The 23069-nt window shown below is 33.9% G+C and overlaps 1 protein-coding gene across 4 annotated transcripts in view; it reads left to right on the top strand.

The window, feature by feature from the left end:
• The window catches only part of NCAM2 (neural cell adhesion molecule 2), a gene marked incomplete at both ends in the record, with an annotated part of 482494 nt that overhangs the window by 416514 nt on the left and 42911 nt on the right, over positions 1–23069 (top strand). For all 4 annotated transcript variants that reach the window (XM_081234865.1, XM_081234863.1, XM_081234862.1 and 1 more), the window contains 2 exons: positions 14123–14242; positions 16812–16933. In XM_081234865.1, the coding sequence (XP_081090991.1) occupies positions 14123–14242; positions 16812–16933 (242 nt within the window). The remainder of the gene's footprint in view (positions 1–14122; positions 14243–16811; positions 16934–23069) is intronic.

The following is a 23069-nucleotide window of genomic DNA, read 5'->3' as shown; positions in this document are numbered from 1 at the left end:
GATTCTTCATTGGTACTTGAGGAACATGTATATGTACAGTGCTACATCTCTAAATGGAGTACATAATATTGAAAGAGGTCATATTTCTATTAATTGTCAATTAATTTTTTAATGAAAATATACAGGATTGGGCTTCTTTTAATCTGAATTACAAAATTCAAAAAGAAAGTAATTGTTAATGGAAACATTTTGTTAAAGTTATTTCCTATAAAATTTCTTCCTTGATCATTGTTGAGTATGAAACATTTTGCTTCTGTTAGTATTTAAAAAGAAGGCCAGTGATTATTTAAAATATAGATTAGGGCTTCCCTGGTGGTGCAGTGCTTGAGAGTCCACCTGCCGATGCAGGGGGCACAGGTTCGTGCCCCCCTACGGGAAGATCCCACATGCCGCAGTGTGGCTGGGCCGTTGAGCCATGGCTGCTGAGCCTGTGCGTCCAGAGCCTGTGCTCTGCAACAGGAGAGGCCACAACAGTGAGAGGCCCACATACCGCAAAAAAAATAAAATAAAATAAAATATAGAGTAAAAATAATGAGAATGAGCATCAAACTTTAACTAAAGTAAGCCCATACAAATATTTCTTCACATGCACTTTGCCATATTATGATGTTTTCTAAGTTATGACTTTCCTAAATTTATGGGGAATTTTCTATGTTGTGTATGGTGCCACTAAAAATAAAGAAATAATCGATATGTCTTTATGTTACTTAAAAACTTCCTTTTTAAATTTTTTTGGAAATGCACCTCAGAAGATATCACTGCATATAACATGATGATAAGTTTAGGTCTTTTCTGTCTCCCCTCCTTTCAAACCACACACACAGAGTGGTTTATTTTAACTATAAAAATGAATTTTCTTTTTTTTAATTTTTCTCTTATCTTTGTGTTTTTTTTCTTTTATGGGTGTTCTCAAAACACATATTGCTATACATTTTCTTTTGTGATTTATTAGCAGATATCTTTCATAAACAATGATTAAAGAATTCATGTGATCCAATGACATGAATCTGTGATAGCTACTTCATGTAATATATCATTTCTCAACAAACTTCTTTGCCTACCACTTGTAATGAAATGGGTCTAAAAGGGTGTTCTGGTTTGTTTGCTTGTTTTCTGCTTTTTGTGGGTTTTTAAAAATTATCTTGTAGTTTCCCAATAGCTAAAAGATATTTTAACATCATTTCAAGTTACACTTTAAGATTTTTATTCCATGTTTGAATCCATGTTACTTATAGTTGCCTGAGTGAAACTGGATTTCCCTCCACATGTCATACTATTCAGTTTCACAATTTTAGAAATAATTTAAAATAATCATTACTTAGTGTTAGATCTAAGCTGCTACAGATTTTTAAAACTTCATAAGCTCCAATGATTTTTTAAGATTCTTTACAATAAATATTTTTTTATGATTATACAATTTCCAACATAAATATGCCTAAGTAAAAATGGCTATCATTTCTAAGTGGCTATATTTCACATGGTGAAAGGCAAAAGAGAAATTGATTGCAAAAATTATCTGTCTATGTTAAACACAAGTGCAATAAGCTCTTATGAATTGTAAAAAAAAGGAAGAAAAATGTAATCCACAGTCATTTCATATTTTACACTTCTGCACAATAGGCAAAAGTGACTGGTAAATGTCTCTCTTCTAAAGTGAAAGGCTTAAGAATCAGAACTATTAATAATCAGATTGTTTAATCTGATTTGCTCTGAATTATCATTATTGCATCTTGCTGTAAATATAATGTGCTCCTGTGAACTAAAGGAAAAATCACTGAGTTTTATCCAGCTTATAGTGATGAGAATTTATGAAGATCATCAGCACGGATTTACATTGTTCATTCAGATGAGAATCCAGGAATACAGGAATAAGTAAAATATTCCAAGAAAGAGGTTGTGCCCTCTAAAAGCTTAGGTTAAATCTTGAAATGTATATACAGAGTTATCATTTTTATTAGTTTATAGTTTTTATTTTTATATGTAATTAATGTCTTTGAGAAGAGAGAATACATTTTCCTCATGTTCAGGTTTATGAGGACTTTTTAGATTCCTTGCTTACAAGTGATTTTCTGTACTCTGGTTTTACAGGCTGGGATACGCGTGTGGGACAATACAAAGATTTAACTTTAAGATAGAGAATCCAAGCTTTGCATTTCTTGGCTGGTTGATCTTCTGAGCCTCCATTTATTTATCTGTGAAATGTAGAGTACACCCAAACTGGCCAAGTCTAAGTATTCAATGACACACCATCAAATGGGAATTGAATGGTGGACTTTTTACACAGGCAAAAAGTTTTACTTGGAGAAGTAAAATGTGATTTAATTATTCAGCAACACAAGAAGAGACTCAATAAATTAGTGATAAAGGATAACAACTGTAGATTTAGCAAGTGTCCTTTATTGGATTATTTTTTTCCTTTTTTTTAACATCTTTATTGGAGTATAATTGCCTTACAATGTTGAGTTAGTTTATGCTGTATAACAAAGTGAATCAGCTATATGTATACATATATCCCCATATCCCTTCCTTCTTGTGTCTCCCTCCTACCCGCCCTATCCCACCCCTCTAGGTGGACACAAAGGACTGGGCTGATCTCCCTGTGCTATGCAGCTGCTTCCCACTAGCTATCTATTTTACATTTGGTAGTGTATATATTGTCAATGCTACTCTCTCACTTCATCCCAGCTTACCCTTCCCCTCCGTGTGTCCTCAAGTCCATACTCTATGTCAGCATCTTTATTCCTGCCCTGCCCCTAGGTTCTTCAGAACCATATATTTTTTATAGATTCCATATATATGTGTTAGCATATGGTATTTGTTTTTTCTCTTTCTGACTTACTTCACTCTGTATGACAGTCTCTAGATCCATCCACATCTCAACAAATGACCCAATTTCATTCATTTTTATGGCTGAGTAATATTCCACTATATATACGTGTCACATCTTCTTTATCCATTCATCTGTTGATGGACACCTAGGTGGATTCCATGTCCTGGCTATTGCAAATAATGCTGCAATGAACAATGTGGTACATGACTGTTTTTGAATGGTGGTTTTCTCAGGGTATATGCCTAGTACTGGTATTACTGGGTCAGAGGGTAGTCCTATTTTTAATTTTTTAAGGAAGGTCCAGACTGTTCTCCATAGTGGCTGTATCAATTTACATTCCCACCAACAGTGCAAGAGAGTTCCTTTTTCTCTACACCCTCTTCAGCATTTATTCTTGGTAGATTTTTTGACGATGGCAATTCTGACCAGTGTGAGTTGATACCTCATTGTAGTATTGCTTTGCATCTCTGTAATGATTAGTGATGTTGAACATCCTTTCATGTTTGTTGGCAATCTGTATATCTTCTTTGGAGAAATGTCTATTTAGGTCTTCTGCCCATTTTTGGATTGGGTTTTTTGTTTTTTTGATATTGAGCTGCATGAGCTGCTTGTATATTTTTGGAGATTAATCCTTTGTCAGTTGCTTCAATTGAAAATATTTTCTCCCACTCTAAGGGTTGTCTTTTGTCTCATTTATGGTTTCCTTTGCTGGTCAAAGGCTTTTAAGTTTCATTAGGTCCCATTTGTTTATTTTTGTTTTTATTTCCATTTCTCTAGGAGGTGGGTCAAAAAGGATCTTGCTGTGATTTACCTCATAGAGTGTGCTGCCTGTGTTTCCCTCTAAGAGATTTATAGTGTCTGTCCTTACATTTAGGTCTTTAATCCATTTTGAGTTTATTTTTTGTGTATGATGTTAGGAAGTGTTCTAATTTCATTGTTATACATGTAGCTGTCCAGTTTTCCCAGCACCATTTGTTGAAGGGGCTGTCTTTTCTCCATTGTATATTCTTGCCTCCTTTATCAGAGATAAGGTGACCATATGTGTGTGGGTTTATCTCTGGGCTTTAAATCCTGTTCCATTGATCTATATTTCCGTTTTTTTTTTTTTTTTTTTTTTTTTTTTTTTGCCAGTACCATACAATCTTGATTACTGTAGCTTTGTAGTATAGTCTGAAGTCAGGGAGCCTGATTCCTCAAGCTCCGCTTTTCTTTCTCAAGATTGCTTTAGCTATTTGGGGTCTTTTGTGTTTCCATACAAATTGTGAAATTCTTTGTTCTAATTCTGTGAAAAATGACATTGGTAGTTTGATAGGGATTTCATTCAATCTGTAGATTGCTTTGGGTAGTATAGTCATTTTCAAAATGTTGATTCTTCCAATCCCGTAACATGGTATATTTCTCCATCTGTTTCTATCATTTTAAATTTATTTTATCAGTGTTGTATAGTTTTCTGCATACAAGTCTTTTGTCTCCTTAGGTAGGTTTATTCCTAGGAATTTTATTGTTTCTGTTGCAATGGTAAATGGGAGTGTTTCCTTAATTTCTCCTTCAGATTTTTCACCATTAGTGTATAGGAATGCAGGAGATTTCTGTGCATTAATTTTGTATCTTGCTACTTTACTAAATTCATTGATTATCTCTAGTGGTTTTCTGGTAGCATCTTTAGGATTCTCTGTGTATAGTACCATGTTATCTGCAAAGAGTGACAGTTATACTTCTTCTTTTCCAATTTGGATTCCTTTGATTTCTTTTTCTTCTCTGGTTGCTATGGCTAAAAATTCCAAAACTATGTTGAATAATAGTAGTGAGAGTGAGCAACCTTGTCTTGTTCCTGATCTTAGAGGAAATTGTTTCAGTTTTTCACCACTGAGAATGATGTTGGCTGTGGGTTTGTCATACATGGCCTTAATTATGTTGAAGTAGGTTCCCTCTATGACTACTTTCTGGAGAGATTTTATCATAAATGGGTGTTAAATTTTGTCAAAAGCTTTTTCAGCATCTATTGAGATTACCATATTATTTTTATCCTTCAGTTTCTTAATATGGTGTTTCACATTGATTGATGTGTGTATATTGAAGAATCCCTGTTCTCCTAGGATAAACCCCACTTGATCATAGTGTATGATCCTTTTAATGTGCTGTTGGATTCTGTCTGCTAGTATTTTGTTGAGGATTTTTACATCTATGTTCATCAGTGATATTGGCCTGTTGTTTTCTTTTTTTGTGACATCTTTATATGGTTTTGGTATCAGGGTGATACCAAACTCTTCAAAATTCTATATTTTGAAGAGTTTGAGAAGGATAGGCGTTAGCTCTCCTCTAGAAGTTTGATATAATTCGCTTTTGAAGCCATCTGTTCCTGGACTTCTGTTTGTTGCAAGATTTTTCTTCACAGTTTGAATTTCAGTGCTTGTGATTGGTTTGTTAATATTTTCTATTTCTTCCTGGTCCAGTCTTGGAAGGTTGTGCTTTTCTAAGAATTTGTCCACTTTTTCTAGGTTGTCCATTTTATTGGCATATAGTTGCTTGTAATAATCTCTCATGATCCTTTGTATTTCTGCAGTGTCAGTTGTTCCTTCTCCTTTTTCATTTCTAATTCTGTTGATTTGAATCTTCTCCCTTTTTTTCTTGATGAGTCCGGCTAATGGTTTATCAACTTTATTTATCTTCTCCAAGAATCAGCTTTCAGTTTTATTCATCTTTGCTATCATTTCCTTAATTTCTTTTTCATTTATTTCTGATCTGAACTTTATGTTTTCTTTCCTTCTGCTAACTTTGGGTTTTTTTGTTCTTTCTCTAATTGCTTTATGTGTAAGATTAGATTGTTTATTTGAGATGTTTCCTGTTTCTTGAGGTAGGTATGTGTTGCTCTAAACTTCCCTCTTAGAACTGCTTTTGCTGCATTCCAGCGAGAGGACTAGGTTTTGGGTTCTCGTGTTTTTGTTGTCATTTGTTTCTAAATAGTTATTTATTTCCTCTTTGATTTCATCAGTGAGCTCTTGGTTATTCAGTAGTGTATTGTTTAGCCTCTATGTGTTTGTATATTTTACAATCTTTTTTCCTGTAATTGATATCTAGTCTTATATCATTGTGGTTGGAAAAGATACTTGATATGATTTCAATCTTCTTAAATTTACCACGGCTTGATTTGTGACCCAAGATATAATCTATCCTGGAGAATGTTCCATGAGCACTTGAGAAGGAAGTGTATTCTGGTGTTTGTGGATGGAATGTCCTATAAATATCAATTAAGTCCATTTGTCTAATGTGTCATTTTAAGCTTGTGTTTTCTTGTTTATTTTCATTTTGGATGATCTGTCCATTGGTGAAAGTGGGGTGTTAAAGTTCCCTACTACGATTGTGTTACTGTCAATTTCCCCTTTTATGGCTGTTAGCATTTGACTTATGTATTGAGGTGTTCCTATGTTGGGTGCATAAATATTTACAATTGTTATATCTTCTTCTTGGATTGATACCTTGATCATTATGTAATGTCCTTCTTTGTCTCTTGTAATAGTCTTTATTTTAAAGTCTATTTTGTCTGATATGACAATTGCTACTCCAGCTTTCTTTTGATTTCCATTTACATGGAATATCTTTTTCCATCCTCTCACTTTCAGTCTGTATGTGTCCCTAGGTCTGAAGTGAGTCTCTTGTAGACAGCATATATACAGGCCTTGTTTCTGTATCCATTCTGCCCATCTGTGTCTTTTGGTTGGATCATTTAATCCATTTACATTTAAGGTAATTATCAATGTGCATGTTCCTATTAAAATAAAATAAAAATAAGAGAGCAACCAAACCAATAAACAAATCCACCAGTAATAACAAGCTCTGAAAACTAAACTAAGATAAACATAAAAAATCAGAAACAAATCAGTCCAGACAGCAAACCCCAAGTCTACAGTTGCTCCCAAAGTCCACCACCTCAATTTTGGGATGATTCATTGTCTATTCAGGTATTCCGCAGATGCAGGATACAGCAAGTTGATTGTGGGATTTAATCCACTGCTCCTGAGGCTGCAAGGAGAAATTTCCATTTCTCTTCTTTGTTTGCACAGCTACTGGTGTTCAGCTTTGGTTTTGGTCCTGTCTCTGCATGCAGGCTGCCCTCAGGCATCTGTTCTCCACCCAGACAGGAGGAGGTAAAGCAGTGGCTGATTAGGGGTCTCTGGCTCACTCAGGCCAGTGGTAGGGAGGGGTACTGAATGCGGCATGAGCTTACACGGCAGAGGCCGGCATGACGTTGCACCAGCCTGAGGCACGCTGTGTGTTGTCCCGGGGAAGTTGTCCCTGGATCACGGGACCCTGACAGGGGTGAGCTGCACAGGCTCCCAGGGGTGGGGGTGTGTGGATAGTGACCAGTGCTTGCACATAGGATTCTTGGTGGCAGTGGCAGCAGCTTTAGCATTTCATGCCCATCTCTGGGGTCTGAGCTGATAGCTCCAGCTCACGCCCATCTCTGGAGCTCCTTAAGATGGTGCTCTGCCTTCTGTGGGCAGACAAGGTAGGAATCCCCTCTCCTTGTGCACCCCAAAACCATGGTCTCTTGACTCTTAGGCAGGTCCAGAATTTTTTCTGGACTGCCTCCAGGCTAGCTGTGGTGCACTAGCCCCCTCAGGCTGTCTTCACATAGGCAACCCCAGTCCTCTCCCTTGGGTCTGACCTCTGAAGCCTGAGCCTCAACTCCCAGCACCCACCCACCTCGGCGGCTGAGCAGACAAGCCTCTCAGGCTGGTGAGTGCTGGTCAGCACTGATCCTCCTTCTAGGAATCTTTCTGCTTTGCCCTCTGCACCCCTGTTGCTACGTTCTCCTCCATGGCTCCAAAGCCTTCCCCAGTGCCACCCCCTATCTCCACCAGTTAAGGGGCTTCCTAGTGTGTGGAAACTTTTCTTCCTTCACAGCTCCCTCTCAGAGGTGCAGGTCCTGTCCCTATTCTTTTGTCTCTGTTTTGTCTTTCATCTTTTGCCCTACCCACATATGTGGGGAGTTCCTTGCCTTTTGGGAAGTCGGAGGTCTTCTGCCAGCATTCAGTAGGTGTTCTGTAGGAGTTGTTCCACATGTAGATGTATTTCTGTTGAGGAAGGTGATCTCCATATCTTACTCCTCTGCCATCCTGAAGATCCCCCCAAAATCAGTTTTTCAAATGACCTTTTGTTTAGCATATATTTTTATGTCAATTCAAAAACTCTTTATTGACTTCTCATTCTGCTTTTGAAATATCTAGGCTTTGTGAGGATTGGAGATAACATATATGATATGTATGATGTGTGTTCTGTTCATAAGATACTTACAATAAACTCTTCTCACAGTGGAACATTCAAATACAAAAATAGGGGGCACAATCAATAACAGAAAAATATTTATAAATATTATTAAGAGGTTAAATAACTAAAATGAAGCTTAGAGTTTTTATAGCCATGGTACGGAGAGGAGTATTTAATTACAAAAGCTTAACTTATGCTCCCTGACAAAAACAAAACAAAACAAAACAAAACCCAAAAAAGCTTATAACATAAAAAAGAATGTTGTTCATATAGACATTTTGAGAAATTAGCATATTTGTGAGTGAAAAATAATACTCTGATTACTTTTAATCATCAAGAGATTTCATGGGTATTTTATAAAAACCTATTGTTTTAGATTATAGAAGTAAATTTTTTGTAATTATATATCTCTCATATTTTACATACTAAGTGGATCTTAAAAAATCAATTGCACTCCCCTTAGATGAATAATTTCTCTTTGATAAGAAATATTATATTTTAAATTTAAAAAGTATGATTAGTTTATGAAAATAATTTTGATGGAACTTTTCTCTTTTCAAATCAAGGTGTTTACAAAGAGAGTATATTTCAAGAAGAAGCCATTTAATTTCAAGGGACAACAAGTACTTCTGTGTAAAATCTTGCATCAGTTAAAACTAAATATTAAATGACCATATTGTTTTTATGCATAGTTTATACTCTGATGAAAAAGAACATAAATAGAAATATAGTAAAGAAATAATTATGAAGATTCAGAAATGATGAGCTGTGATTTTAAAATAGTGTCATTAATACATTGAATAAAAGCCCCACACAAACAGCACATAATCATCTGGTTAATTTTTCTTTCTACTGTTCATCAAAATATATATTCATATGAATTATTTATTACAAAAATATATCCACAAATGTTATTTATATTATAATATATATTTATACAAGTTCTATATTATGATCCATAAAAGTCTCCAAGGTACTTTTAAAAAGGTGAGCTCATATTCTTTTGCAACTAATGGAATCTTGAAACACAGTATAATTTGTACAAAAATAAAAATTTATATTTTCAAAAATAAATGAAAATACAATTGAACTGAGATGATTATTTACATAAACTGCTTAAGAAAACTTAAAGACACTTTTCATTAATAATGAAACTATCCCTGAAGTCATTCTTATGTATGTAAAGAATAACTGGAGTCAAAGTATTAAAAAAAATTCTACATTAGCAATAAAAAGGTAAAAATTTACTTTTATTTTTTTTATGCCTATTGCAAACTTCTGCAGAAAGGAGTCAGAATTCTCTCCCTCAAAAAGAAAGCTTTTTTATATCTCGTTTTAATTGTTTAGAGAACAAAAGCTGAATCTCAGTTGAGAAACTTCGGGGATTTCATTATGTTTTCAGATTTATCTAAGGAGATTAACAACAAGTGTAATTTTGAATGATCACTTCTATCCTAGACAAGCTTTGTGATTTCCCATAGCTATCTGGCATATTTCACAGTTCTTGACAACCTGAACAGTTTCGTTTTAGGTGGATGATACAGTAGTTCTACATCGAGGGAGTCCTTATCTCCCTACATTGAATGACAGGAAAAATGCATGGAGACATCTGGTGTTTAAGAGAGTTAAGAAAACATGGCTAAATTTAATCTCACTTTAGACCTTTGCTCAGCATAATTAGTTTGTAAATATGTAACTTATTTTGCTCCAAGAGTTGTAAATATTCTGTAGCCTCTGCTTCTCTTGACAGCCAAATGGAGGAATGTACAATTCATTATCTGATCAAACTAAACTTATTTTGTTCAACTTCTTTTAATAAAGTTTGATTCCCTTCTTAAAGAGAGAATACAACTTCAGCTTTTTCTCTAGTAATATAATTTCCATACTTGTAAAAATAAAGTTTAAAAAGTTCCTATTTCCCTTTCATTTGCCAGTTAAAATGTCATTGTTTTTATGCATTTCAGTATTTTGCTGTACTTTTTACATTTATAGCCAGGTGACAAAATGGCCATTTATGAAACTTAATTATATTTAAATCAAACAGAAACATTATATTAGTGAGGGAAATTAGCTTTTTAATAGAACCTGTCCCTGTTGCCATGTCAAAGAAAAATTCATTATTGTTTATAATTTTCAGAAGAATTGCAGTATGGTTTCCAAATCATGCTGACTGAATATAACTGTGAAAGACCTTAATGTACGCCATTTGTCCTTAGAGAACTTTTAATGGTTTGTAATCTAGACCTACTTTCACCTAATTTTTGAGTTTGAATTTCTAATAAATTGTAGAGAAATAACCCATTCCCACACTTTAGTTTGTGGTTCTGTTGTTCTATTGTATGGACACATTTGGGAAAAGAACGTCTTTAATTAACTAACTTCATAATTTGAGGTGCTCTATTATAGAGTACACAGAATTTGTGTTTCAATTGGTGGTTTGCTTTCAAGCCCTACCTTGTGTATTCAGAAACCCTATGTTTGGTAATATGCCAGTAAATTATGGATGATTTCATGTATACATCCTCTCATTAAAGAAAGGCAAGTCAAATTACAGACGTAGGCTTTGCCTCCCCTGAATATTTTCCTTTCCCTCTCTTTAAATTAGTCCCAATTTATAGAGTTCTTTCTATTTCACACAGTAATCTTTATGTTCACACAATGTTAATAAGCCTCATAATAAGGGTTATTGTACCAAAACCTTTAGAGTCAGAACTCAAAAACAGACTGATTTCTTGTATATCACTTTGTAAAACTGGCATTAATGGGCTTATTTCCACACCTCTCCCCTATCATTTGGAAGGTCCTCTATAAGGCCTCCCTCATCCACTTTACGTTTAAGTGTTTTAGCCCAATGTTGTAATAACGGCTCAGTCATCATTTTGCCCTCTTTTCTCCTCTCCTCGGCAAACTGCCCTAATGTGAAACTCAGTCAGTAAAGAGGAGACTCTTGACACAGAACAGAAAAATAAAAGGAAACATGGGGAAAATCAGTTCTGACTTGATCAGAACGCAATTAAAGAAATAGGTTTCCCCTTGGCAGAGGTAGAGGGACACCCAAAACTCACAATTCCTATGAAATGCTAGAGAAAGAGGAATGCTGGCTATCCAAGCCAGAAAGAGGTTTTACTAGAATCACTCAGATAATTCAAGTAAAATATGGAGTTGCTTTGCTTTGTGTTTGTGTGTGTGTGTGTGTGTGTTGTTTTAATTGTTTAATCCAAGTAATTTCCTCAATTTTCCCTGATTTGATCTGCTCTGATACTTTGATAGCTCTATTGTTATGCATTTTTAACCTAAAAGGATGAAGAGTCTGATCTCCACACTTCTGATGAAATGGAGAATTTTATTTACAATTAAAATTGTGTGATTTAAATTCTGTTGCTTTTCTTGTTTGATTACATAAAGACAAACAATTGAATCTAAGCATTACCAGTTCCACACAGCTGAGTTACAGTCTATCTCATGATATTAAAACGATGGTAGCAGCTGCATCTTTACATCATAGAGTATGGAGAGGCACGTCACATACCAAAGTTATCTGTAGCAGTAAAAGCATCTGTGTCAAACTCTCATATATTCTTGTGTACCCTACTCTCTGTATAGATTATCTGTGTAAATGTTAAGTTTTATAAGTATCACTAAGACTATTTTGCCTGTAAACATAAAATATTTTTCCATTAAACAGAAAGTTAAAGATGAATAAATTTTAGATGATCCATTATTTTGTATCATTTCACAGTCTGTAGATAATATCCCCACTTGCATAAATAATTGATATACAGGGGTGATTATTTCATGAATCACAATTTTTTATCTATACCTTCTTTCAACTTATTTTTATACTTTGCTTCTATTACATTTAATAAAAGTGTCTTTTTAGAAGTTGAGAGACCACCTCAGTCCTAAGACTTGGTTGAATCTCAGTCAGTGGTGGAATCTGGCCCAGAGCCACATGACTTCTTTCATGAGTCTAAAGTCTGCATCACTAAGTATCTTATTACAAAGGTTATTGCAGTCTGGTTACTTCCTGCTGGAGTCTCTCATATGTCCATGCTACATCAAGTCATTCTTCATTAGGGTAAAGAAGAGGATAATCAGATACAAACTACTCCATTACAGTATTTATTGTCCAATGGCCCAAGCATTTTTATTACAAGTCCTGAAGAATAAACACACTTTCATAAGGCATTAATTTCTGCAGGTCTAGCTCACTTTGGCTTTAAATTTGCTATATTTATTAACTGATTAAATGATAAAATATGATGAATTTTTTAACTTTTGAATTCCTTTGTATGCTGACCTTGAGCAGAAGCTTTCTCTCATAAGGTCAATAGGATTCCAACTTCTTAGCATTTTAGCTGCCTAACTCTTAGTTTGATTCCCTCTCCCTTTCCATAATCTTCATGATCAGCGTCATCTGTCCACTAACGGTTTCTCCATTGTAGTCGTCTTCTTTTCTTGGGCTGACATTATGTATTTCACTGACTCCAGGACAACTGGGTTTGGATTTCCTGAAAAAGCTCACAGGTTGTTAGCTTGTCAGAACTAATTGAATTCAAGTCTTAATTTTCTGATTTACCTTGCAGCTTCTAATCAGTTGTATTTCCCTGCCAATCCGTTTTTCCCCAGTTGGCCTCCTTAACTTTGACACCATGTGTTTTCATCTGAGGCTTGACAAGGTCATGCACGCTCAAAAGCAAGTTCAGTTTTCTTACAAGGTATAGAAACTGAGAAATACAAACGTAAATTTCACTAATTGGAAATGTATCCTTTCTAATGATTTTGAAACATCTATACTAGATTAAATAAGGTCTGGTTGATATCTGAACCATATTTTTGCCATTAATATTTATCTGGTATATATGATAATATTAGGGAAAAGAAGGGAGCACAAGGAAGTATCAAAACAAATTCATTAAGTGTTTTCATTCAACATAAAATGAAAAATGTTATTTAGTGAATATATATTAATTATTAGAAACATGTTAATAAATTATATTGGAATTTTATTGACTGTGTATCGTCTTCAGTCATTGTTCATGTTAATCAATAGTCCTACAAACATGATCCTGATTACTTATGGTTTAGTCTTTTATTTTATGATTGATTATGTCTTCTATTATGAACTGATCATCTGACTTTAAGTTATTATGTAAGCCAGACATAACTTCCTTTTGATTGTTCATCAAGGCATTGCCATTTCCACTAGTTAATTTTTGCCCTTTTTAGCAAAAACAGTAAAGATAGAAGCAACTATGAAATTTTGTTAGCTCCACCAAAGGAATTTTAAAGATGCAAAATTTTGAAATCTGCAATTGTATTTAAAACTTTCTGGTAAATTAAAGGGGCTGACACTCCCAAGGGATGTTTCTAATAAACTTTTATATCCCTGTACTTTTTCAGATTCTTTCTTCTCCTTTGTGTCATGTTGAATCCAGGCTTGTTATGGTATATAATTGAGAAGAAATTCAGAGAGAAAATACAAGAGATGACAAGCTCCAAGCTAGTGTTAAAAATAATTTAATTTGATTTGAGATTATTGAACAAATGATCCACTATTACAGTAGTCAACTTAGTGACACTTCTTTGATGTGACTCAAACACCTTATACTGGAGGCCAGACTTCTAGATATTGAATTCTATATCTGCATTAACTTCTGTAGAAATCATCTATTTTGAGTAGGCAAAGTATTTGAGAATGCATGCTGTAAAGATGTTTTATTTAAATTCTTTTTTAAATTGAATATTAAAAAGACAAAAGAAAAATTTTACTTTCTACCTTGTGAGTTGTAAGTATCACAAAAGGAGCTACTAATTTTCTTCTTTGAAAGTTACTGCATGTGGGTAGAGAGCTAAAATAGAGATGAAGAAGAGGATTGTTCACAAATCATTGTCTTCTTATGTGTTTTTTTCAGGTATTTCGTGGAAAGATTTACAGTGATATTGTTCACTCAGCTTTGTAATAATTTGATTTGTTTTACTTATTAAAATGCATTAATCATAGGCATATTTTTTTTCTTTTAGCAATTGTTGTTTTGAGCAACCTGGAACCAAATACAACTTATGAAATCAGAGTTGCAGCTGTAAATGGAAAAGGACAAGGAGACTACAGTAAAATAGAAATTTTCCAAACATTGCCAGTTCGTAAGTAATCTTCTCTGTTTTGCTCTTTATTACTGTGCTCTTCACTTGCAAATTTAAGTGGAATTTTAAAATGCAGGGAGACATTTCAACACTTTGAGGAAGTGAATTATGCCCTTGTTGAAGTGGTTTCTGAAGATGGTGGCATCTCAGATTTATAAAAAGTAACATTGTGCTGGAGCAAGGGAAAAAGAAAAGTGCACTGCAATATATACAGTAAAATTGCTCTCAGGAAATAGTCCAGTCAGGAAGGTATCTTACTTATTCAGTCTGATTAATTAAATTGTAGTGCTCAGACTATATTCTGTGAGAGAGTAGAAAAGTATCTATGTAACATCTTTAATGTTCTAGTCTTTTGCTGAAGCATGACCATTGCCTTTATTCCATGAATTACATAGACTCTAAGTGTGAGAAAAAGGTATACTAAATTAATCCACTGCAGTGGTGACTGCAGAAGAATAACTATTGCAGCCTCCTTCTTGTTACTATACTGTTTTGGAGTGAAGTCAACTGCATTTACATGAAGTTAGATAGACTTAAAACAGTATAGATTTCCTTTATGTTGAATAAATTGTTTAAAAATGTGAGAAAACTTGAGTGTGACTAAACAAACGCCGTATAATCTATACATAACCCTGTTTATCATATACTTACATTAGGGTAGGCAAATTGACAGCAATAATTATCTTATCCTAATTTGTGACCAGTTCTTTTCTGTTGGTTATCAAAAAATGTCAGATGTGTTTTCTTGTCTCCGTTCCTGATGCCAGTGTCTTTTTCAGTTCCTCTTTATTATTATCACCAGGACGACTGCAAGTACATCTTGACTCCTAATCCTACATTCAGACTAAAATGATTCTAGAACGACTTTGCCTTATTTAAATGGAGATCTATCCCTTCTCTGCTGTCCTCAGCAGCACCACCCTTCATAGTTTTTTCTCATATTCTCTTATTGAATTAGTTTAAGACATTATTGTACTGTTTTGTGGAGTAGTTTTAATTCATTTATTGAAAATACATTATGTTGCTTGTAAATCATGTCATGTCATAATACCTTCACACGAATTTAATGAACTTTAATGAACAATCACTGTATAATTTCTCCACTTACCTTATTTCTATATGGTTGTACTATATATGCAAGGCTATTTTACTATTTACTTGCATGCCAACACTTTCAATTGTCATATTTCTTTAATGATTTGCCTTTTCTAAAATAAAATACTCACTTGCTTAAGTTTATAAACACTGTATTGGAAATAAAGGTAATCTGCTGAGAAAAACCCCAGATTCTCTAGTTTGGGAGGCATGTCATCCTCTCCACTATATTCTGCTTAGTTTGTCTGTCATTTGGCATTCCTCTGAGTAGGCCAGGTACTACAGTTTTCTGAAACCTTGCAAATTAAATCATGTCCACTAAAAGTTTCTTAGTGTTACCTTATCATATCCATATCCATAGGGAATTGGAGTAAACAGAGGCAAAGTATGCCAGTGCATGCCCAAGGACATCACATAAGTGACACAGGACAGAGAATTCCCATTCCAAGTTGCCAAACAGTGATGGCATCCTTCATATAGAAAATTCTTCCACTTCAGTAGATCCCTGTTCATATTAAAAATATTACAAATATCTTTATTATAAGACCATCTCCATATGAATAATAACTCTAAAAGGAAGTATTTTCATGAAACTAGAATTTAAAAAAAAAAGAAAAAAGACAGATTTGTGACCCGCCTATGGATTTGATACTACAAAATTTCTTTGTTAAAATCTGCATCTAGCTAAAAACTGTTTATTAAAGCAGATAACTAATTGCTAAGCTATTGTATTTCCTGGTAGGTATATATTTTATATAGTTTGATGACAATATATTTATATTCATAAATATTTACAAAATGTTTACAAACTATTTATATTAGAAAAAAATGAGAGTAGACTATTAATACAAGAAATAAAGTTGTACACTTGTATAATGTAATGAGTTCTATTCTCAGAGCATTTGCAATATAAACTTTATATTTAATTCTGAGTTTTCACAATTTTGGCATGATACTTCCAGATTTATGAATGTTTCTATTTCTTGGATGGGTAAAAAGAGGATCAGAGTTTATATCACAACAAAGGGCAAGTAGAAAGTGATAAACCCAGGATAACATCATACATTTTGATTACATGACAGTGTTTTTTTTTTTTTTTTTTTAATATATTTATTTATTTATTTTTGGCTGTGTTGGGTCTTCGTTTCTGTGCGAGGGCTTTCTCTAGTTGTGGCAAGCGGGGGCCACTCTTCATCGCGGTGCGCAGGCCTCTCACTGTCGCGGCCTCTCTTGTTGTGGAGCACAGGCTCCAGACACGCAGGCTCAGTAGTTGTGGCTCATGGGCCCAGTTGCTCTGCGGCATGTGGGATCTTCCCAGACCAGGGCTCGAACCTGTGTCCCCTGCATTGGCAGGCAGATTCTCAACCACTGCGCCACCAGGGAAGCCCATGACAGTGTTTTTTTACTTAAAATTCAGGTTCTCTACATATATGAGGTCTGTGCAAATATTAAGAATGTTGTATTGCATATATAGGTGAACCAAGTCCTCCATCGATACATGGACAGCCAAGCAGTGGGAAGAGCTTTAAACTCAGTATCACCAAACAGGATGATGGAGGGGCCCCTATTTTGGAATACATCGTGAAATATAGAAGTGTAAGTACCCTGTTTATTATCATTTTGCACAGTTTTCAAGTTGCATTAAATTTGCATTGAATTCATAGATATATCAGAAGTGAATGCATATTAGGTAACAACAATGATAACGTGTTTTCATAGGAATTCAAATGTTAATTTTCCATTGCTGAAATTCATCATTATATGATGTAGAATGTTTGCTTGTTTGTTTGTTTGTTGTAAAATCTTAGTGTACATAATCAAAATAATGCTATGGTTTTCATCTTGTGATTTCTAAACTTAGCAACATTTCAGCAATGAGATATCATTTTCCCTGTTTTTCTGACAAGGTTAGCAGGATATTTCACCTTCCACTCTGCTTGATTTTGGTAACTTCAAGCTAAGCTATCTTCTCAACTTTAGTTACTGTAGGTAGGATAAACAAATCACATCTCAAATTTTCTTTATTATTCATTTTCATGAATTATTAAATTATTATTAACTCAAAATACATTTATTATTTAATATGGATTTTACAATATAAATCACCTTAATCAACATTTTAAAAAGAATGGCCACATTTAACTTGAGAAAGAGGGAATAGATTTCTTCAAGTTTAATTAGCACTAATATGGGACTTTGGACAGCTCAAAGCTGCCTTGGGACTTGTCTTCTATGCAGGGGATTAAGGGTGTCCTCTAGTTGCAGAGTGATGAAGGAAGTCACCTGATAGATTTTGCCTTCATCTGAAAATGACTTCAAAGTCCACTAGAGGTGATTTCTGTTAACAACTTTGCCATAAGAACCATTGAGTATTTGTGTCTACTATGGAATATGTTAAAAGTGGAAGACAATTTTAATTAAAATTTGTAAGGTTTATTTACTAATGATTATGATTATCTCCATAATACTTTGTCAGTTCTATTTATTTTAATTTTGTCTCATTTTCCATCCTTTCAAAATTCACTTTAATATGTTTAATAAATTCCCTTAAATTTGTTTCTGTGACAAAATTATGTGCAGCTATCATTTTTAATTCACATATATCTTTTTGTATTTCAACACTTACTCATTTCTTGCAATTTTTGAAATGTAACACTGAATTTAAAATTTTTTCTGGCTTCTAGTTGGCATGATTAATTTTTTGTGTTTGTTTGTTTTATAGTGTCAGTGTAATGGTGGCCTCACAAAACAGATTGAAAAATATTCCTCATTTTTTTTTCTCCACATCAGGCAAACCTTGGAAATTTAGGTGATCATTTTTTTTTTAATTTATTTTTTTCCCTTCTGTTTTACTAATGTTTATGATTAGGCCCATAATGTCTCAATTTCATATTTATGTTTATTGAACACCTATTAATACTTTCCAAGTTTGTTATATTTTAGAAAATAGTGTAATTGCTCCTTAATGAATTTTAACTATTTTCCCACAAATCCACAATTTTCTAAATTATAATGTTGCTGCTTTTAAACACAAACATCTAAATATTTTCATTTTTTAAAAATAATTTTTATTGGAGTATGGTTGCTTTACAATGTTGTGTTAGCTTCTACTGCACAACAAAATGAGTCAGCCATACACATACAGATATCCCCTCCCTTTTGGACTTCTCTTTCATTTAGGTTACCACAGTGCATTAGGTAGAGTTCCCTGTGCTGTACAATATGTTTCCATCAGTTGTCTATTTTATACGTAGTATCCAAACATCTCAATTCTGAGGGATAGTAAAAAGGAGTCTAATTTTGAGTAGCATACGTCAACAATTAATTTTAGACACCAGTTCAGTCTTTTACATTTCCAACTGATATCCCCTTCCTAGGACCACTCTTTGTTGCAGGTTTCAAGCTGGGGACGATGAACAGCTGTGTGTGTCTTATGGGTAATCTGCTATGGAGACTTCATGCCTCCCTTCTAAAAGAACTCTGAAAGGCTCACTTGTCTCTCTATGAATCTGATGGTGTTTCAGTAGTCAAACCAGGTTTCTTGGTCATTCTTATTTGACCATCTGGAAACTCTTTGGAAGGGAAAGAGTCTCTCTGTAAGGGTCATACACTTAAATCAAATTAGTGGGAACTAAACTGGGATAAAAGAACTTGAATGCAGATTGTGGCCTACAGTTGCACCCAGAAAATTTTATGGCACAAAATCCAGATGAATGGTAAGAATTTGTAGGTAACCTCAATGAAATCCCATGGTGAACCTTGAAGTTCAATGACAAGTTGTAAAAATATGCTTAATATACTCTCTATATGTATAATTTCTACCTAAAACTAAAAGCTGTGCTTGTCTTGGCCATTTGAAAAGTTGATATTGGAAATAACACAAATGTTATATTGACTTTAACCAGAATCATTAATTTCAGTTGATGATGGCAAATATTTATTCTTTCAAATTGTATCTTTTCCGCATCTATTAGTGAGTTTTATTAATACAGCATGCATATGTCGGAATGCTGTGACTGTTCAGCTATATAGTCAGGTGTCCAAATTGTTTTTCCTGATATTCTTTCATCCTTAACATGTTGGCTTTTGTCTTCATATAGATTATCTTGTGTTCCTAAGACGTTGCCCTAACATCTACCTTTAGAACGTGAAGAGAGCAAAAAGAACAAAAGGAGCATTAGGCTGTTTAAGCTTAACTTTTCTGTTTTTCCAACAATACCATACACATTTTTCAAAAACTCCACGAAGCAGAATTAGAATTATGTCTCATTAGATAGAATATGTCTCATGACCACCACTAAAAGAAAGGTGTTATAATTGGGAGTTGGGTCAGCTAAACAATGGAGTCTTCAACATACTGTTAAAGTAATTACCTATATTATTATAAAGGCTGTCTTAGTCTGCTAGGGCTGCCATAACAAAATGCCACAGATCAAGTGGCTTTAACAACACAAATGTGTTTTCTCACATTTCTGGAGTCTGGAAGACCAAGATCAAAGTTTCAGCAGGTTTAGTTTTTCCCAAGGCCTCTCTCCTTGGCTTCTGGATGGCTACCATCTTGCTGTGTCCTCACATGGCCTTTTGTCTGTGCACACACATCTCTGGTATTTCTTCCTCTTCTTATGAAAATACAAGTCCTCTTAGGGCTTGGATTAGGGCTCCATCCTAAGGACCTCATGTAACCATAATTACCTCTTTTAAAGGCTACATCTCCTAATAGAATCACATTGGAGATTAGAACATTAACATATGAATTTGTGAGGGTGTACACAATTTAGTCCATAACAGTGCCCCTGTCATGAATCCTATGTATCTAAAAAAACACATTATTGGCACTTTGGGTGGCATAACAGTGGTCCATCCAGAACCACCCATTACAGTATGTTTAGCATCTCCCACCTCCTCTCATTCTATTGCAAATAGTGGTCCCAGTCATTGTTGAAATGAAAATGTTCACTGGAGTATCACTACATCTGTTTAGAGCCAATTAGATTCACAAAATGGAAATAGACATTCAAGGGGAAATATATGTATATATTTGAAAACATAAATTGCTGTTTAAAATGCTGACCAAGTTTACTTTTGTTTCCTTAATGTGTATTAGAATTAGTCTTCTATGAGAAATTATGTGTGAAACATACAAGGACACAGATAAGTAGTGTTATAGATAAGTAAATTGTTAACTATAATAAGATTAGAAAATTTTGAGTGATTCAAATTTAGATAGATCATCAATATATTTTACCTTTACATGTAGTAAATGTGCCTCCACCTCAGATTAAAACTTGAAAAAGAAAAAGTTTTGTTTTCAGTAAATCTCTAGCTTCCATTATTTTGCCTTTCTTCTCCCCACCCCACCCCCAACCAGCCTAATGTTAGCAATGTCCTGCTTTTGCCTATTTACTCAATATCTGTGTTTACTCTACCAATAAAAGAAATTTTTAGTTTCTCCCCAATTCCATCTTATTTCTGTCCTGCCAACCCTCTCCTCTTAATTTCTAAGAGCCAGCTTTATCTACCTACAAAAATTACTAGTGGATCTCATTTTAAATGTTGTAATGAAAATGATTGGTTGCATAATTCAAACATAGCTATAATTGATGGATAATCAATTACTGGGCTACTGCTCTAAAGCTTATTAGCATTTTAGCAGGAAACATTGTTTTATTAGTAGAACTTTGGGCTTCTACGGTAAGATTTGTAAAAGTAATTCCTCATATCCTTTGTATATCAAGGAAGGTATTGCTAACTCTTGGAAGAAAAAATATATATATAATCATACATAAAGTGATTTTTTTCACATTTTTTAATGGACAAACTGAACCTTACAGAATTTGGGTGACTTGGTCACCTGTGGGGATGGGGAACAAAACATGAGACTTTATAGCAGAAACGCTTTTGCAGCAGTAAGGGCTGAATTGAAATTTGCCTGTGGAGATTGTATTGACTCCTCATCCACTGTCCCATCTTAACTCAATCGCCTAGGACCTGTGCCTCCAAATACAACCATTCTGATCCACTTCATCTTTACCATATGGTTTAGTGGTATGCCTTGTACTCCAATACACTAAAATCATCTCCATATTCCTATGTTTTTCTTTCTCTCCCTTTACCATCTCCTCCATCCTGCAAATATTATGCTCTGCAGGCCCAATTGCAAATTCCAAGATACAGTATAAAGTTATATTTATGTGGTCAAACAACAGCCCATCTTGGGGAGGAATAATTTTCTCCACATTTTTTTTCTCAACAGGTTATTTCTTCATATTAAAAACTTTCATGTTCAAGATTCAGTTGCTAAATGTTTATAGCTGCAACTACCTTGATATTTGCACTTGTAATTGAAATAATAGCTATTTCAAAAATAACTTATTACTGTTCTTTCTATGATTCCAAGCTACTTCATTGATTAGTTCCTCAAACTGCATGAATTCCACAGTGGAATAAAGTGTAGCTGAACAACTTAAAATTTTATTTAGCTATATGTAATGCATTTTTTAGTTGGATAACCTCTATGGAAATAAAATAGGTAAATTTGGAAAGTAAGGAACACTCTTATGAGTTTTAGTTGATTGCTTCTTTGACCCTACCTTTCAACTCCCCTGTGCACAGGACTATATGTTTTATAAGCTAGGAAACAAAATTGAGATAATATGTTCCTTATGTGAGTGTTGATTTATAGCAGACATTGAATCTGAATATTTAAACCTGCATTTCACTGGAAAAGGAAGACTAATCATATTGTAATATAGAGAATGTTTAACTTCCTATAGATTATGAATCAGGAAACACATTATTCTGTGTTATCCTGTAGTAGATAGAGCACACAACTTTGTTCAGTGACTTATTAAGAAGACAGAATCTATTAGAACAGAACTAGAGTAATAAAAGCAGAATTAGATGCCTCCATGGACCTATTGTGAAAATTAACATCTCTAATAAGTCAGTGAGATTAAACAATGTATTTGGAGAATAAAGACAAGCATTAATCTCATAACGTGTATAGAAAAAATTAAAGCAGTTATTCTATGTACAGAATACTCTTACCTACTTCACATTGTAATGTCAAAATAACTCTATATAATTTAATAAATACTTTTGTACATGTTTCCATTAGTTTTTCACTGTTTTCTCTCTAATTTGATGATAAGTATTGGATCATAACTATCATTTAGTGTTGGTACATTAAATAGATTTTCTGAGCTAAGAAGGGTTAAATAAAATTAGTGACCTAACATCAATTTGGAGGAATATACTATAGGGACTAGAAAGACTGCTCTAGCATGTGTTGCTAGGTCATAATTGACCTTCTTAGCCTGACTTAAAGTCTGGAAAGTTGTATCTCAATGGCCATCAAAAAAGAAAAGTTAATTTTGAAAAGGGTATTAAAATAATAAATAAGTAGAATTGGGGTTTTGTTGTTGCGGGAACTTATTTTCTAATAAATTATTAATAGTTTATGAATAACTTATTTTCTCATTTAATTATGTCTAGATGTGTATATTGACATTTCTTTAAAGCCAACAGTTTAAGTTTTGAAATATCTTCCAACATTGAATAGCTATGGACATTAAAGAGTACTGAACTTTTTGGTATTTTATTTTCTTTGCTGTTAGTGAAAATGATGATTTTTATTAATCCTTGTATTGTTAGCATCAAATAGACTAATTGTTGTCTGAATGAATAAATGCATCGATGACAATAAATGAGTTAGTCTATATTGTGCAATTAC

Source organism: Mesoplodon bidens, assembly GCF_964165515.1.
Source record: "Mesoplodon bidens genome assembly, chromosome: 5".
In the NCBI taxonomy this organism is placed as follows: domain Eukaryota; kingdom Metazoa; phylum Chordata; class Mammalia; order Artiodactyla; family Ziphiidae; genus Mesoplodon; species Mesoplodon bidens.
Note: the sequence above shows the minus strand (reverse complement) of the source record. Positions and strands in the feature narration are given on the sequence as shown.